This window comes from Lygodium microphyllum, chromosome 13 (genome assembly GCF_053477565.2).
Source record: "Lygodium microphyllum isolate KBCC chromosome 13, Lygodium_microphyllum_v1.1.10, whole genome shotgun sequence".
In the NCBI taxonomy this organism is placed as follows: domain Eukaryota; kingdom Viridiplantae; phylum Streptophyta; class Polypodiopsida; order Schizaeales; family Lygodiaceae; genus Lygodium; species Lygodium microphyllum.
This window is the reverse complement of record NC_141147.1, coordinates 38,971,181-38,988,007: the sequence shown is the minus strand read 5'-3', so window position 1 is coordinate 38,988,007 and position 16,827 is coordinate 38,971,181. Positions and strand designations below refer to the sequence as shown.

Below are 16,827 nucleotides of genomic sequence, written 5' to 3'. Positions count from 1 at the left end.
TAGTTGAGAATTCATTTTACAAGCAACATTCAGGTGGCAATTGTCAAGAACATCAATATAGATCTGTGCTCATATTTCAATTATTGGTATACTAGAGTTGTTTCTGACACCCCCCAAGAGTATCATAAAGTGGAAACTGCATGTGTCTTAGCCATCAAAATATGTTAGAATATTGCCTATAGACGAAATGAAGACATGCTTATTTCACCTCTTTCTTGGAGAACATCAAACATCAGTTGCAGATTAGGTGGAGCCTCCATGCAAGCAACATCTTTGATGAATGAAGCATGATCTGCATCAAGTTTGAAAAAAGCCTAGCTCATTAAACCAACACGTTATAAAAGTTTCAAAGTGTGACATTGGAAATCACAGATAATCTATGTGCAGTTACTCAAGGAAGGTAAGTGGAAAGGAACCAAAATCAACATACATATGAACGCATTGTTAACCATACACAATTTAAATTTTCAGCACCCCTACACTGTAATTACTGGTAAACAAAGAGTGATGGATTGATTGCCAGTATGTTTGTAGGCTCACCAAACATGGCCTTAGTAGAGCAAGATGCTGAAAGCTGCTTCGTGCATTCACCTGTCTTATTGTTTAACCTGCTGCTTGGCAAAAAGTGACTAGAACAACCTCTAAACGCAAATACCACCTTTAGATTTCTAAAGCAATGGCATAAAGGCGCTCACGTGATTGATTCAAGGGACAGGTGTCAAGAGATGTTACATTGGATTCAATACACAAGTGACAAGCAAGGCACATAAATATGCACAAACAATCATGCCACATGTCAAATGTTACAACAAATCTGTGTCTCCCACACTAATTAAAATTTAAAACTCATGGTTGGCCTCTTTGTCCAAGCAAAAGAACATTATCCTTTCTTTCACAACAATCAAGAGCAAGATTTGGTGGATGACCAAGGCCTTCATGAGGCCCGAAGTCTAGAACATGAGGTTCTTCATCAATACAGCCATTGGCCATGGCAAGTTGCAACAAAAGCTTCAGTGCTTGTTGGTATGATCTGAAATTTCAGTCTTTCTCCTTGATGAGAGTCATTTTTACTGAGCCACTCAACCTATTTAGCAAGTCACCCTCAGTTTTTTCTGGGGAAGAGTGTGACCCATGTGCACTTTATTAATGCATATGGAAGAGAAAAATGTCAGTCACACCCACCTCACTACTCACTAACCCTACTCACACCACTTCCCTTGAACCACCTCTCACTCACACGCTGCGTTGGTGTAGGAGGATTGGTGGCAGCTGCAACCTGCCAACAACGCAAGCAGCTGCGTTGGCGTAGGAGGACTGGTGGCAGCAGCAGCTTGCTGATGGCAATGTTCGCGCAGGAGGTCGCAGCGTGGCGTGACTGGCGGCGGCAGATTGGCTGTGATGTGGCGACCACGTACCACGTCAGGTAAGTTTTGTTTTTTTCCTTTTTTTAATTATTTTTTTCAATTAAAAAAATCTTCACTAATCTTCATTCACATTACATTCACACAACATGGTAACCCACATAAACACACACCCAAACACACTCCTTTCACACACTAATGCACAACACCCACTTACACATAAAAACCCTCGTTCCCACACACAAAGCACACACTCACACCCATCTAAACTCACTCCCACACATAACGCTCTCACTCCCAAACATCAACCCTTACTCCCACACAATAACTAAACCACTTCCTTTGAACCACCTCACTCGCACCACCTAGGCCACACTCGCTCGCACCACTTCCTTCAAACCACCTCATTCGCACTACTCACTAATCCTACTTGCACCACCTCACTCACTCGCACCACCTCAAACCCACCACCTCACTCACTTGAACCACGTCACTCGCACCACTTCCTTCAAACCATTCTCAAAATACCATTAACAACAAGCAAGGGAGATTGCCTTGGAGATTATCATGTGGAATGCGACACATATGGTGGATCCAAAGTCAACCACTCCAAAAGACCGAAAAGGAATAAACGGGCACATATGAATGTTTACAAGAATAAAATGCCAATGCACTAAAGTTATGCAGAAGGCAATGCAGGTGTGATCATGCTCATGCAAAATGCTATGCAAAGGTGCCACTCGAATAGTGCCCTTGCAAAGGAATTGTCTACTTACCCAAGCGCCCTTTTACAATCATATCATCCTAATGATGCGGATGAAGATATAAAGTACAATATACATAATGTCTGAAAAAGAAATTGTAAACAACATCCTATCCCCACCAAGAGAAAAAAGTTGCCTCCTCTCAAAGTGGAAGGAAAAACTAGAATGAATCACCCTCTCCCCTCAGTCTAAAGGAGGAAATGTGTATCCAAGATCCTAGGTAACAAATACTGAAGCTCCCATGATTGACCGCCTTGGTCAATATGTTTGCAAAATTGTCTAATGAAGACACAAACTCTAGGTAAATGGTGTCTATCTCAACTTGCTCTCTAGCAAAGGAAAAGTGGACCACCACATGCCGCGTTTATGGTATAATGATTAGATTGCCCACAAGAGCATTGGCACTCTAGTTGTCGTAGTAGACAATGATAGGAGAGTCGCATGGAAACTGAAGTGCCGCCAATAAGCTCCTCAAGAAGATAGCCTTCGTGGTAGCCCTATACAAAGCCTCGCCTATGGAAGCCACCACCGTCTCCTGCTTACTCCTAGCCCAAGAGATGAGTGCCATACCCAAGGTAACGAGATAGCCACCATAGAAATATCGGATGTCATGATCTCCTGGCCAATCAGAATTGGTGTATCCCTGCAAACATTAATAAGAACCATAAGTCAATCCATAAGAATAGGTCGACTAGAAATATCTCTTCGGAGAGAGTCGGAGTGCCACTCAAGAGACTTCATTGAACGAGACTCCAAACTATTTATACCTATATATTTCGCACCACCCATTCATTCCACCCTACTAAACTCACCTATCATCTCCCTCTCTCCTCTCTCCTCTCCTTCCACCATCTCCATCCCTATTGTTAGCTGCCAGTCTGCAACTTTCTTGGGTTGTGTTTATGGTGGCACACAACAGCTTTCTTGAGCCCTTTTCCCTTGTGTTTGGTGCTTACCCCCTTTTGGCATCAACTTCCACTTGCCTCGCATCGGCTTCCACTCTTCAAGCACTACTTCATCTTTGCGTTTGGATGCCCTAGAGGTCCTCCTTTAAAAGGGAACGACAAATCGAAGGTTGGACTCGAGAGCTATGGCAGAAGAGCAAGAGCAAGAAAGGGAGAGACTAGAAATGGAAACTCCAACAGTCACAATGTGTGACCGAGCCTTCCTTTATTCAAACTGTCACTAAAAGAATAAAGAACAAACTGACGGTGACGGGCGCCCACCACCTGCAGTGTGCAGTGGCGGTGACTGTCATTGTAGTAATACACGGGCGGCTAGGCAAAGGCGCCTTTACTCCCCAACCTCCCACTTAAAGGCGAATCTGCCCCAGTGATGAGTGAAAAAAAAAAAGAAAAAAGACAATAAAACATGTACACATGTACAACAGGATGAGGAAAGACGTCATCTCATCTCACACCCATCAACCTCCTGAGGAAGGCAAAGCGCTCTGTAGAGAGGCTTTTCATGAGCAGATCTACAGGATTCTGGTCAGTCGAGATCTTGACAAGATCAACAGACTTATCCTCAACGACCCCACGTATGAAGTGATACCTCACCTCAATGTGTTTCGTCTTCGCATGGAAGACCGGATTCTTAGCTAACTGAATAGCACTCATAGAATCCGAATGCAGTGTAGGGATAGTATCAATACCAAGGTCAGCAACTAAACGACCCAACCAAATGGCCTCTTTGCAAGCCTCAGTGGCTGCAACATACTCGACCTCTGTAGTAAAAAGGACCGTGCATTTCGGCACCCTGGACATCCAAGAAACAGCACCTCCAGCATAGGTGAATACATAGCCGGAAGTGGACTTCCTACTATCTGCATGTCCTGCATAATCAGAGTCAGTATACCCCACGACTCCTGTATCCTGGCTGCCATAGCATATGCACATATCTGCAGTGCCCTTCAGGTACCTCATGATACCCTTCACGGCATCCCAATGCTTCTTGCCAGGTGTAGCCATATAGCGTGCCACAACACCAACTACAAAGGCAATATCTAGACCAGTGGCTATCATGGCATACATAAGACTGTCCACTGCGGAAGCATAGGGAATCTTGGTCATCTCGGCCCTCTGCTCATCTATTTGCGGACAATCAGCCTGTGATACCTTCACATAAGAAGGCAATGGACAGCCAATAGGCTTTACGTCCTGCATGCAGAAGCGCTCAAGGACTTTATGAATGTACTCCCTCTGTGACAAGTAGAGGAGTCCCTAATGTCTGTCGCGTCTAATAAGCATACCAAGTATGTGAGGGACCTGTCCCAGATCTTTCATCTCAAAGCTCTTCTTGAGCTGAGCCTTAAGAGCATCTAGCTCATCATGACTTTCCCTGCTATCAGCATATCATCCACATAGAGTACCAAAATCAATAAAGAACCATCACGGGCTTTCTTCGTGTAAAGAACCGGATCCATAGCACTCCGGCTGTAGCCCTGTGACTGCATAAAGGCATCAAACTTATGATACCACTCCCTAGGTGCCTGTTTCAAGCCATAAAGACTTTTCTTCAATTTGCACACTAGGTGCTGCCTGCCAGGTTCTGCAAAGCCCTTAGGCTGCTCCATATAAATCTCATCATGCAAGTCCCCATGTAAGAAAGCCGTCTTGACATCCATCTGGTATAAATCCAAGTCAAGCTGAGCAACCAAAGCCAAGACTAAGCGCAGGGTGGTCATCTTAACCACAGGAGAAAAGACCTCGTCAAAGTCCACACCATGCTCCTGCTTAAAACCCTTTGCTACCAATCTAGCCTTGTATGCTGGCTTGGGGTGTCCAAGGGTACTTTTTAGCTTGTACACCCACTTGCATGGCAAAGTCTTCTTGCCCGTAGGCAAGGAAACCAAATCCCAAGTGTCATTCTTATGCAGGGAGTCTATCTCAGACTGCATAGCCCTCTCCAAGGAGTGACTGTCACCCCTGCACATAGCCTCATCATAGGTGAAAGGCTCTCCTGCATCTGTAACCAAGACATAATGCATCGAGGGCTGAAATCTATCCAACACCTACCTAGTACACCGTCTGTCTCTAGTAGACCGTCTCACGGCAAGCTCTGCTGCCTGCCCAACTGCCTGTCCAACACCCTGACCATGAGCATCTGCTGCAACTGTAGGCTATCCAACTGGCTATGCGGGAGCTCTCGGCTCCTGAAATATGACCCTGCGGATCTCAACAACTCTCTCAGGCTGCCTATGCATTTTGTCGTCATGGAAGACTACATCATAACTGCGAATGACTTTCCGCGCCTGCGGATCCCAGAGATGATAACCCATCTCGCCTGCATCCCCATAACCAAGAAAAATGCATTTGATACTCTTGGAATCCAGCTTACTTCTCTTGTCCCTGGGCACATGGCAAAATGCCTCACATCCAAAGATACGGAGATGCGCATAAGAGGGAGGTTTTTCAGTCCATACCTCCTCTGCAACCTGAAAATCCAAACCACTAGAGGGTAATCTGTTTATGGCATGCACAGTTATACTAACTGCCTCAACCCAAAAGCTTTATGGTAGGCCTGCATGGCTAAGCATACTGCGTACACGCTCCTGGATGGTTCTATTCATCCGCTCAACCAAACCATTCTGGGAGGGGTGTAGGGGGCGGTTAACTGACGCTTAATACCCCTCTCATCACATAACTGCTCAAAAGCACATGAGACATACTCACCCCCATTATCTGTCCTTAGGCATTTTAGCCTATACCCAGACTGGTTCTCGGCCAATGCAAGCCATCTCTCAAACACAGCCAAGATATCGGATTTCAACTTAATGGGATAAGCCCAAACTTTTCATAAAAATTCATCTATGAACGTAACAAAATATTTTGCACCACCCATAGACTGACAAGGCATGGGCCCACAAACATCCAAATGTACCAATGCCAAGGGCTCACTCATGCATGGCCTACCAGACTTCTTATGCGTAGACCTAGTTTGCCTACCATAAAGACAATGCTCACATGAATCAAAACATGCATAATCAAGGGGCGGTAAGTACTGCAAACCAGAAAGCATTTTCATTCCCTTCAAAGACATATGGCCTAAACGGGCATGCCAAAGAGATACATGTGGGATAGAATCCACAAACAAAACATGTTCAAGGGAAGAAGCTGATACAATCAAGGGGTAGAGACTGCCAGCCTTGGCACCTCTCACAATCACAAGTCTGCCACGAGTGATCTTCCATGCAGAGTCTCCAAAACATACATGATATCATGCGTCATCAAGCTGTCCAGCTAACATGAGACTGCGTATCAAAGCAAGTACATGACGTACATCCTGCATAACAAAATTGTTGCCAGAAGGAAATTGCAATCTAGCATCACCAATGCCCACAATATCAAGAGAGCTGTCATCACCCAAGCGCACAGAACCCGAAATAGTACGGTATGAATGAAACCACTCTCGACAAGGTGTCACATGAAAGGATGCACCTGAGTCCAAGAGCCAACACTGTGTATACATAGAGTGTATCTTTGTCATCTCCTGCGAAGCACTAGAAGAAGCTGCTAGGATATAATCATCATCATCAATATTCTCAGGCTGCATAACATTGATCTCTTCAATTTTAACACTGAACTTTGCAGATACTATGCTGCCATCAGAAGACTTATCCTGCACTTTGTCTTTCCCCTTATCTTTGCGCCTTTCATTGCACAATTTATGGCATTGTGGCCTAATATGGCCCTTTTTCCCACAATGATAACAAGTAACATCTGCATTCCTGCCACGGGATTTGCTACGTGACTTCCCAAGAGACTTGGACCGAGATTTCTAAGAATCTCGTCCACGGCCACTACCACTGTCATGCTTTTCATATCCATCATTCCTGCCTCTAACTATCATAGCATGAGACACACGAGAGGCATCCAAATTCTTACGGTTAACCTTTCCTGTAGAAGAGCACTCTCAACATCAAATAATTTCAAGGTAGCAGTAGAGGCACATAATGCAGTGCGGAATACATCCCATGACTCATTAAGAATACCAAGCAAGAAAAGAGGAGTGACATCCTCTGTAAAAGTGATGTCCTACAAAGTCAAGTTCTTTGAGTATAGCATGGAATTGGCTCAAGTGAGCAGACATAGTTGCATTCTCCTTCATGCACAGATCCATAAGCTTCTTCAGTCAATACATCTGACTCACTGGACTTTTCTTGTCATAGAGATTTTTAATCTTTTCCCACAACTGCCATACACTCTATTCTTTCTCAAAGACATTATAGTCAACCTATTCTGTGAGAGACAATACAATAGTGGACTTGCATAACTCATCAAGCTCAAACCATTCCTCATCTGGCATAGCTGCAAGCGGATGCCTGCTTAACCTCAAAGATTTAATCTGCGATTTCTGCACTAACACCTGTCAAATCTAGCTCTTCCAATAAGAGTAATTCGTACCATCAAGCTTAGTGATGTTGAAAATAGCATGATCAGTGGACGAACTCGCCATAATGCACGCTGAAAGACTGTAGACAATTCAAAATTGCTTGCTGTTTACTGCAGAAAATGACCAAAAAATCACCAAAATCGAGGAAAAATGGCGAAGAAAGTGGAACCAAAGCTGTTGCCCACCAAGTACTAGTGAAAGTACATCATTTCAGAGTGTTTCAGCATGAAAAATCCATGTCAGTCCATACATATATGCTTGCTGTAATAAATTTCAGATTTCAGTAAAAGAGAGCTAACAGTGCCAAAATCGGATCCCAAGGCAATCAGATACTGTCAAGACCAAAGCCGGCATCATGCGAGCATAGCATAAGCATATAACGGTCGATAAGCATGAATCCAACATCCAAGTGTGTCATACAAACATCTGCAAGTGAGTAGGCACACCCCCCAGGCAACGGGGCAAAGTGTTCCTGCCACTACCCGCCACTACCAAAACTTGACGCAAGTAGGTGTCAATTCACAAAGATATGGATCCAAAACTGAGACTTAGCTCATAAGCATACAATGAATCAAGACATATGATGTATCATCCCAAAAGGTAAGAAGTCCCAAAGTCTCAAGAGTCTGTAACTGCTCAGTAGCATGTAACGGCTCAATGCATAAAAGTACGACCTGCTCAATGTCTGATAAGCATTCAAGAATGCTCCCACTGGCACAAAAGCCGTATGTACGAGCTCAAGAGCTCAAGCCAAGGCAAAACACAGTGCCAATGACATAAGTCCAAGACAATACATCAATAGTACATCCCGAACATGTAGGCAGTAGAGCATCCGTATGTAGTATCCATAAGCATGTAAGACATCAAGTACATCCCAAGATACAACTCTGGCAAGCCAATAAATAGCTCAAGTAAGCTCCGAGAATCCAAGGTCAAGCCAAGACCGAGCTCCAGTAGCAATAGGCTCCAAACAATGTAACTAGCATGTAGTAATGGCATAGACTAAGCATGTCAAGACCGGTCAAACAATAAGCAATATACATGCCATAAGTACATCCAAGATGGAGCATCCAAATGGTTTGCAAAGCGAGCTCAAGCTCAACCAACGATCCCGAATCAAAACCAAGCTCTATGTCAAGCCCCAAGTGTCAATACATCACCATATATACCCGAAACATAGCCCAAAAAGTATAGGCATAAGTATACATGAGTAAAATGACTTCAGCCCAACTGTGTACAGCAGTGATTTACTGTTCAAAACTGAGAATTTCAACACCAAAATCAGCTCCAAATGGTTGTCAAACAATAGGCATACATTCCCCTAATATCCGGGAATCAAACGGGACTAACCGGGCATCAAATGACAATGCCAAACAAGCTATAGCATCAAATGTCAATGTAACAGTCATAAACTGCCTGTGGACTGTTATGACAGTCCCAAAACAGTGTTAAATCAGTCCAAATGCTATGCCAACATATCAACCATCAAAACCAAGCATCAAAGTATGTTCATATGCCCGAAATGGGACCTTTCCAAGTGCCAATGGAAGGGGAGAGCTGTTGTTGTGACTGTCAATGCTGAAAACACATATGGAAGGGCTGCGTGATTCCGCCAACTGTAAATGTTGGTCCTGGGGCTGCAAAAAATGGTAGCCAAGCTTCGGAGGGATTCGGTTAAAGCCAAGGAAGGTCTCAAACAAGCTCCAGCAAGTCTTGTTCAAAGGCAAGTGAGATATGAAGCAAAGGAGCTTCAATGGTGGCTGCCCCAATCTTGTTTACAGCCTGTGAGACCTGAGAACTGAAGTAAACCCTGAAGAAAATGATCAAATACCTCTGATGTAATGCCTTGAAGGTGCCCAACAATGCCGAGAAGGTGCTCGGAAAGCCGGGGAGTGACGGAAGCTCGAAGGAGTCGGATATGGCTGCCGGCAAGGAGACCCAATGCAAGTAGGGAGTCGATGGGATGCTAAGAATGCCATGAACCAAGCTCAAGAGTCAAAAAGCAAAGCTCTGATACCAGTTGAAGGGGAGCGATGGATCGAAGGTTGGACTCGATAGCTATGGCAGGAGAGCAAGAGCAAGAAAGGGAGAGACTAGAAATGGGAACTCCAACAGTCACAATGTGTGACCGGGCCTTCCTTTATTCAAACTGTCACTAAAAGAATAAAGAATAAAGTGACGGTGACGGGCGCCCGCCACCTGCAGTGTGCAGTGGCGGTGACTATCAGTGTAGTAATACACGGGTGGCTAGACAGAGGCGCCTTTACCCCCAACATCCTTCACCTAGCATCTTCATCATTACCTTGGCATTAGGTTTTCTATGGCAGCTAGTGTTTGCATTTGCTTTTGGCTGCTCCATCCTCCATCAAGCGTCACTTCTCCAGCTGGAGTTTTCATCATCAAAGGCTGTTCATCCTTATGTTTGGCACTTTCTGGTATCCCTTCCTTCAAGCGACAATGCAAAAGTCCTACGCAACATCTAGCATATGTGTTTGGGCTGTCTAGAAGGTCATCTTCATTAGCCATCCATCATCAATCCTACGTTTGCAAATTCGGAGGCTCCTTGCCCTTCAACGGCAATCTCCCTACTCTAGGCGGTACCAATCTTCATGCCTACATTTGCAAATTCAGAGGCTTCTCTTCTTTGGCAATCTCCTTGCTCCAGAGCATCTTTCATGCTATGGCACCATTGTATCAGTTTCACTTCATTATTTCAATTCTTCATCATCTTATTCATTTGAGTTTCTCTTCTCTTCTCAATGTTTACTATACATACTCTGTGTTTCTCCTTGCAAGCCCTACTTTCTCTCTGGTTGCTCATTCATTTCTTGACATGGTATCAGAGCCAAAGGCGCTCAATGAGCCGCAAAGACGCTCAATGAGCCGCGAAGATCCTCTACATCAGAGAAGGCAAAGACAAGTTGCACGTTCGACATCAACATCTGATTATTACTCTACTTCTACTACGTCACTAGGCGATATTCTTCTTCTCCCTTCCACCCTCCCTTTTACATATTCAGACTCCGGTTCCATGCTGTCTCCACCAACAAATACTCTGTCTACTGGGAGCTCCTATGTGGCAAGAACAATCCCATCCCCAAAGATTGTCAATCGACCTTTGCTCCCTACCCCACCAGAGTATATGCGTCTTCCACCAAGCACTCCCTATGCTACCTTTCCTTTCTAGACCACAGAGATCATTCTGTCTTGTCTCTCAATTTACTATGCTCAAAGCCATAAGACGCATCCAACATGCACTAAGTCCTCATCATGAGTAGACGGAGGCTTTAAGACCTCAAGAGGCAATAAGTTCTCCTAAAGACCTTCTACTGCTCATCCAATCTCCTGACTATCTTCACATGTCTTCTTTCAAGTGGCATTCTCAGATTACAAGGTGGATCTTTTTCTCTTCACCTCACTCCTCTTTTTACGCTCCTTTTTGGACCTAAGGGGGGGTGTTGAGAAACCACATCATTCCGTATAATTTCACTTCTTCATTCCCATTCTTGGTTTCCATTTTCAGTCCCAAAAAGGCTTTCTAAGGCCTTCCAAGAGAGTCTGAGCACTCAAGAGACTTCAACTTCCACTCTTCAAGCATCACTTTATCCTTGCATTTGGTTGCCCCAAAGGTGTTCCTTCACCTAGCGTCTTCCTCATCAACTTGGCATTGGTTTTTCTGTGGCAACTAGTGTTTACATTTGCTTCCCAGCTGTTCCATTCTCCATCAAGCATCACTTCTCCAACTAGCCTTTTCATCACCAAAGGCTGCTCATCCTTGCATTTGGCAATTTCTAGTATCCCTTCCTTCAAGCGACAATGCGCCAATTCTAAGCAACATCCAACATTTACGTTTGGGCTGTCTCAGAGGTCATCTTCATCAACGATCCATCATCAGGCCTATGTTGGTAGATTCAGAGGCTTCTCACCCTTTGACAGCAACCTCCCTGCTCCAAGCGGTGTAAAGAAAAATACCCTAACACAAAAGCATAAACAAAAACCGTACGACAAAGCATAGACTGATAAAAAGAACACAGTTAGGGTTAGGATTAGAGTAACTCAGAGACAATGAACACAGTGAATAAATGAAATGATATGACTACTAATCATACGATGCTCATGCAGCAAACACACTATGCAGTGAATGAATACTGAACCTCGAACTCCTTATCTCTAGGATCAGGGTAGGGGTAATAAGCTGGGAAGTATGTCGTACTCCGAACAGATCCCAAATCGCAGCAAGGCAACCTCCGGATGTCGAACGCCAACAAACGCAGCAATGAGAAGCTGTATCTGATGTAGACAGCAGTAAGGAGAGAAAAAGACTAAAAACGGAGCCTGCAAGAGAGAGAAATACTAAAAATGCAGGCAGGATGGCTTGTAGAAGAGAGAAAGAATAAAAACGGAGTCTGCAGGAGAGAAATTGAAAACGCAGGCAGGACAGCTTGCAAGAGAGAGAAAGACTGAAAACGGAGCCTCCAAGAGAGAAAGACTGAAAACGCTGGCAGGACAGCCTACAGGAGAGAGAAAGACTGCAGCGACTGCAGACAGGAGAGAGAAAACTTTCAGGGCAGCAGCTGGAGCCTGCAAACACAGCAATTTGCTGGCGTGGCAAACTGTACGACAGTAGTACAAATAACAACAGTCAATCGCCAAGCAGAAACAGCAGCAATCAGCGTATGGAGGGCTGAAAACAGACGCCAAACTATAGGGAACAATGATGGACAACAAGGGTTGAGATATCCTCTGTGACCGGGGTGTGGGCAGCAAGCTGGTAACACCTAAAACCTACAAAAACAAGATTGTGAAAGAGTTGAGGGCTGGCTGCCAATTTATAGAAAATTAGGGTTCTAGATCCTCTCCCACTTAACTTTTTCGATCCGCTCCCGTTGTCGTGATGTTATGAGGACACAGTGTGAAAAAATATGGAATGCATCATCATCCAACTTCTTTATTAATCTAGAGAATCAATGTAATCTGAGCCATTAGTACTAGTGTGAGTTGTATGGATTATCTGAAAATACTAGATTTTTGGATAATTTTAGCCTATTTTTTATATTATTTATTATAAAAATCCGAAAAAGTTAGGAAAAAAACTTCTAGATTATGATAGCACGCAAAAAGCTAGTTGCTTTTTCAGCCAATTAGGGGATTTTCACAAGAGGGACAGATTGACAAAATCGCGCGCGTCGCAATCACTGTAAACAAGCTGAAAACTATAGATTGAACTGAAAGAAGGAGTAATCTAGGAGATCCATAGCTAGGCATCCTAGACTTTTGCCCCTCTTTCGGAGCCAACAGAGCCATCAAATTTGAGTTCCAAGCAGCAGAGAAGAAGCTGTAATTTTTATGTACGTTTTATTCTACAAAGAAGCTCCAGGAGATCTACTGCCTGGAGAGTGCTTCTGAGTAGTGCAAAGATTTCAGGTTCTTTCAATACATATTGATTCAATTCATTGTGATTTGTCTTTGTAGTGTTTACCACTTGGGTATTCTCTATCTTCTCTTCCATCTCCTATCTCTACTTCCTCCTACTTCTGATCCCCGGTGGATTCGACCTTTCGACAAAAACCCCTCTGACATTGGTGAACCCGACGTGAAAGGTCGTCAGAAGAATCAAAGACAAGATGGGAGAATCTTCGAATACATTCTCCAGTGATGTTTTGCAACAGTTGATGCAAAATATGAATATACTTATGCAGATACAACAACAACAACAGGTGATGCAAGCTTCAGCTCAAACAGAAAGTGTTGTGATGAATGCTTTGCAAGCAGTTGAGCGTGAGGTGAAGTTATTCAATGGCAGGAATGTATCTGCACATGTATATACCTATGCTCAGAAGATGGAATTCTTTGGGGTGGCTCAATCTGTATGGAGCCGGTATTTTGTACGTGTTACTGTTCATGAACTGAAAGCACGGATTACTGAATTATACTTGCAGGATGCAGACTGGGTAGCCTTCAAGAAGACACTCGGGGAAGAATTTTACATTGAGGACAACAGTTTGATTACGCGCAAGACTTTTCAAGAGTGGGTTTTACAACCCAATAAGGGTCTTGTGGCTACGGAATTGTTAAGAGAATTTAAAAGTCGATTTGAGCAGTTGGATCTTGCAGAACAGCAAGCGCTTGCAAGTCAAAAAATTAAATTGTTTCTACACGCAACTAATCCTAAGCTTCAAGAGAAGCTTGATGATTTGCTGGAGGATCAGACTAAAAAGACAGGTTTGAAAATAGAGTGAAGACATGTCAAGGAAGCTTTACTGCACTTGTGAAGAAGCATAGAAGAAGAGAAAGATTGCATATCCCTAGCTTGCCCACTGTTATGGGCAAGATAGTTGATGTATCCAATAAGCCACCTACTTCTGTGGCTAACCCTATGGATGTACCTGCTATTGTTCTCTGTGTTAGAGAAGATGTCTTAGAAGAATTGGTCAAAGGCATGCGGGATCTTCAATTGAAGGTTGCAAAATTGGACGAAAAAGGACAATAGGAAAGGGGACGGGCAGCAACCTCTAAGCCTCGAAAAAGATGTATGTGGTGTGACAATTTGCAGCACGAGAAAAAAGATTGTGTTGCCTATTAGAAGGCCTTGGCACGACAGCTTATCTTTTGGAAAGATGGAAAAATCCATGCACAAGAAACGGAATTGCCTCTTGCTTTGAATTTTGGAAAGGGAGGTATGCAGAAGTTGTTGGAAGACTTGGCTGTCCAAAATGCTTATGCGGCGATACATGCTTCTACTTTTGGTCTACAGTTGGATAGAATGCATGGCCAAGTGATGGTTGGTCCAAAGGCTGAAATATGGACACATGCTTTACATGTAGCTAAAAAGAGAAAGGTCATTGATAGTGAAATGTCTCATGCAGGGCAAGATATTCGTGGCATAACTGGTTGGGAATCACCGGTAGATGCATATTCAATGTATGCATATTTAGCAAAGATACAAAACACGGATGTATTTGTGGAAGAAAAACGAAAAAGAGATGAAGATATTGCAATGACATCTAAAAGAATGACAAGAAGAAGTGTGGATCAGCCTAAAGCTGCAAATCAGCCACCTCCCGAGCATGTTATGAAAAAAGTCAGTCAGGAGCAAAAACAGAATAACAAACAAGAGGGCAAAAAGAAGGGCAAGCAGCCAGGATATAAGTTGCAATCTGACATTGAGACAGCCACAGATCTTAAGAAGGTTCTTGAAGAACGGATCTTAAACAGTCGGGTAGAATTTACCTTGGGAGAGGCGCTTGGCATTGCCAAGCGAGAATTTCACGATGAGATCATTGATATAATTAAAAGGAAGCGTCAGTTTCTTGGTGATCCCACTAGTACATTGCTGCAATTTGAAGAGGAAACTGGTTTGTTGGGTATTCGGGCTGAATATGAGCATGAAGTAAGTACACGATCGTCTATGCAGGATGCTACTAATCAATGAACAACATGTGGAAAAGAGAAGAAAGTGACTGAAAATGCATTGTCTTGTAGCAATATGCACGGTGGAGTAAGGCAAATGCAACAATATGGAGAAGAGACTCTAGGATTTATTCCTCGAAGTCACTACACAAGAAATCATTGGGCTAGAGCTACCACTGAAATGGTAGTGAAAATAGGGGAACGTGAAACTCCTTGTGTTGCTTTACTTAACCATGGGTCTAAGATAAATGTCATTGAGCAAGGATTGTATGAAAATGGTGCATGGCCTGTAGACATTGATCATGGTTGGCAAATGAGGGCTGCAAATAATTCTTCAGGGGAGCTCTATGCTGTATGTCCTAATGTAAAAGTGGCGATTGGTGATGTACAAGAAGAGCAACACTTCTTTGTGCAAGATAATTCCTCATATGCAGTGATTTTGAAACAGCCCTATATTACAGGTGTGCATATGAAAACAAAGGTGCTTGATGATAGTTCTGCTTATACAAGAGTCAAAAGCAAGGATGAGAGAAAAGCAGTCCAATTTATTTGTATTAATCATCCTAGAAATCGGGATACGCTTCAAGAGTCTCCTTTGATTCCAAATGCAAGGGAATTCAAAGATCTAGATTTTCATTAAGCACTGTTGTAATGCGGGGCTATAGTAGTGTTGTTCAATGGGTGTACTCGCCTCTTGATGAAATGAAGCACGTATTTACTATTGGTAATTCTCACTTTATAGCAAACAATTCATGTTGGTTTAAGCCTATGGAAGCTATGTGTAGGGCTGAACGCATTATCTATGAAATGGGCTACTAAGAAACTGAGAGCATTGGGGTTGTTAGCTGAAAATGATGGCATTTCAGGCATCTTTTATAGGCTGAATATTACTGACACTATGACTGAAATTTCAGCAACTATACATGCAGAAAATGAGGCTGAAAACAGAGTGTTGTCAGTCTGTTCTTTGGATATGTATGATGTTATAGCATTGTTTGCTCAGCAAGAAGGATTACAATGGGCTAAAGCACTTATGGAGACAAAGTATAAGACAGTTGACAAAAAGGTGAAACCAATTGCTTTGCCACTTCCACCAGAGAGTGAGGGCATGTATGAAAAAGTGTCAAGGCAGCCAAGCTTACGGGATCCTAAAGATATAGGTCATCAGTTTACATCTGAAACATTATAAGAATTGAAAGTTAATGTAGAAGGGTTTCTTTTGCCTGTTGAGAGAGACTGTTTTATGCGGATGTTAGCTAGATATGGGAAGGCATTTGCATTTCAGCCAAGTGAAATAGGTTGTGTGGATCCAAATGTTGCCTCTCCTATGGTCATATTTACTGCGCCACATGTACCATGGAACTTGAGGCCTATTCCAATGCCTAAAGCTTACTTGCCAAAGCTGATGGATTTGCTAAATGAAAAGATTCGCATAAAGATCTTGGAGCCTTAACTATGCCCAAAAAGAATGGGGCTTTGAGATTTATTCAAGACATGCAACCGGTCAATAAAGTGACCATAAGAAATGTGGGTGCAGGTCCTATGGTTGATGAATTTGCAGAGGCTTTTGCAGGCAGAGAGATCTATTCTTTGGGTAATCTTTACTCGGGTTATGATCAGTTTCAGCTTGCAATTGAAAGCAGGGATATCACAACCATGAAGACTCCTTTGGGGTAAGTACGGATGTGTATTCTCCCATAGGGTGCAACAAACTCAGTGGCACACATGACAAATGCTATGAATAGGATACTCGAGGATTTTATACCACAATTGACTATGCTCTTCTTGGATGATGTTCCAATCAAAGGGTGTGCAGTGGATGAAAAGAATGAAGAGATGGATGCTCATGGATGTAGACTGTTTGTTGCTGACCATTTTGTGGATTGTGAGAGGATTTT

General features: G+C 43.3%; 1 protein-coding gene across 1 annotated transcript in view; it reads right to left on the bottom strand.

The window, feature by feature from the left end:
- Nucleotides 1–16,827, bottom strand: part of LOC148026534 (protein IN CHLOROPLAST ATPASE BIOGENESIS, chloroplastic-like) — a 108,704-nt gene that overhangs the window by 74,599 nt on the left and 17,278 nt on the right. Inside the window, exon 2 of the mRNA XM_087690974.1 lies at nt 209–292. Within this exon, the coding sequence (XP_087547100.1) occupies nt 209–292 (84 nt within the window). The remainder of the gene's footprint in view (nt 1–208; nt 293–16,827) is intronic.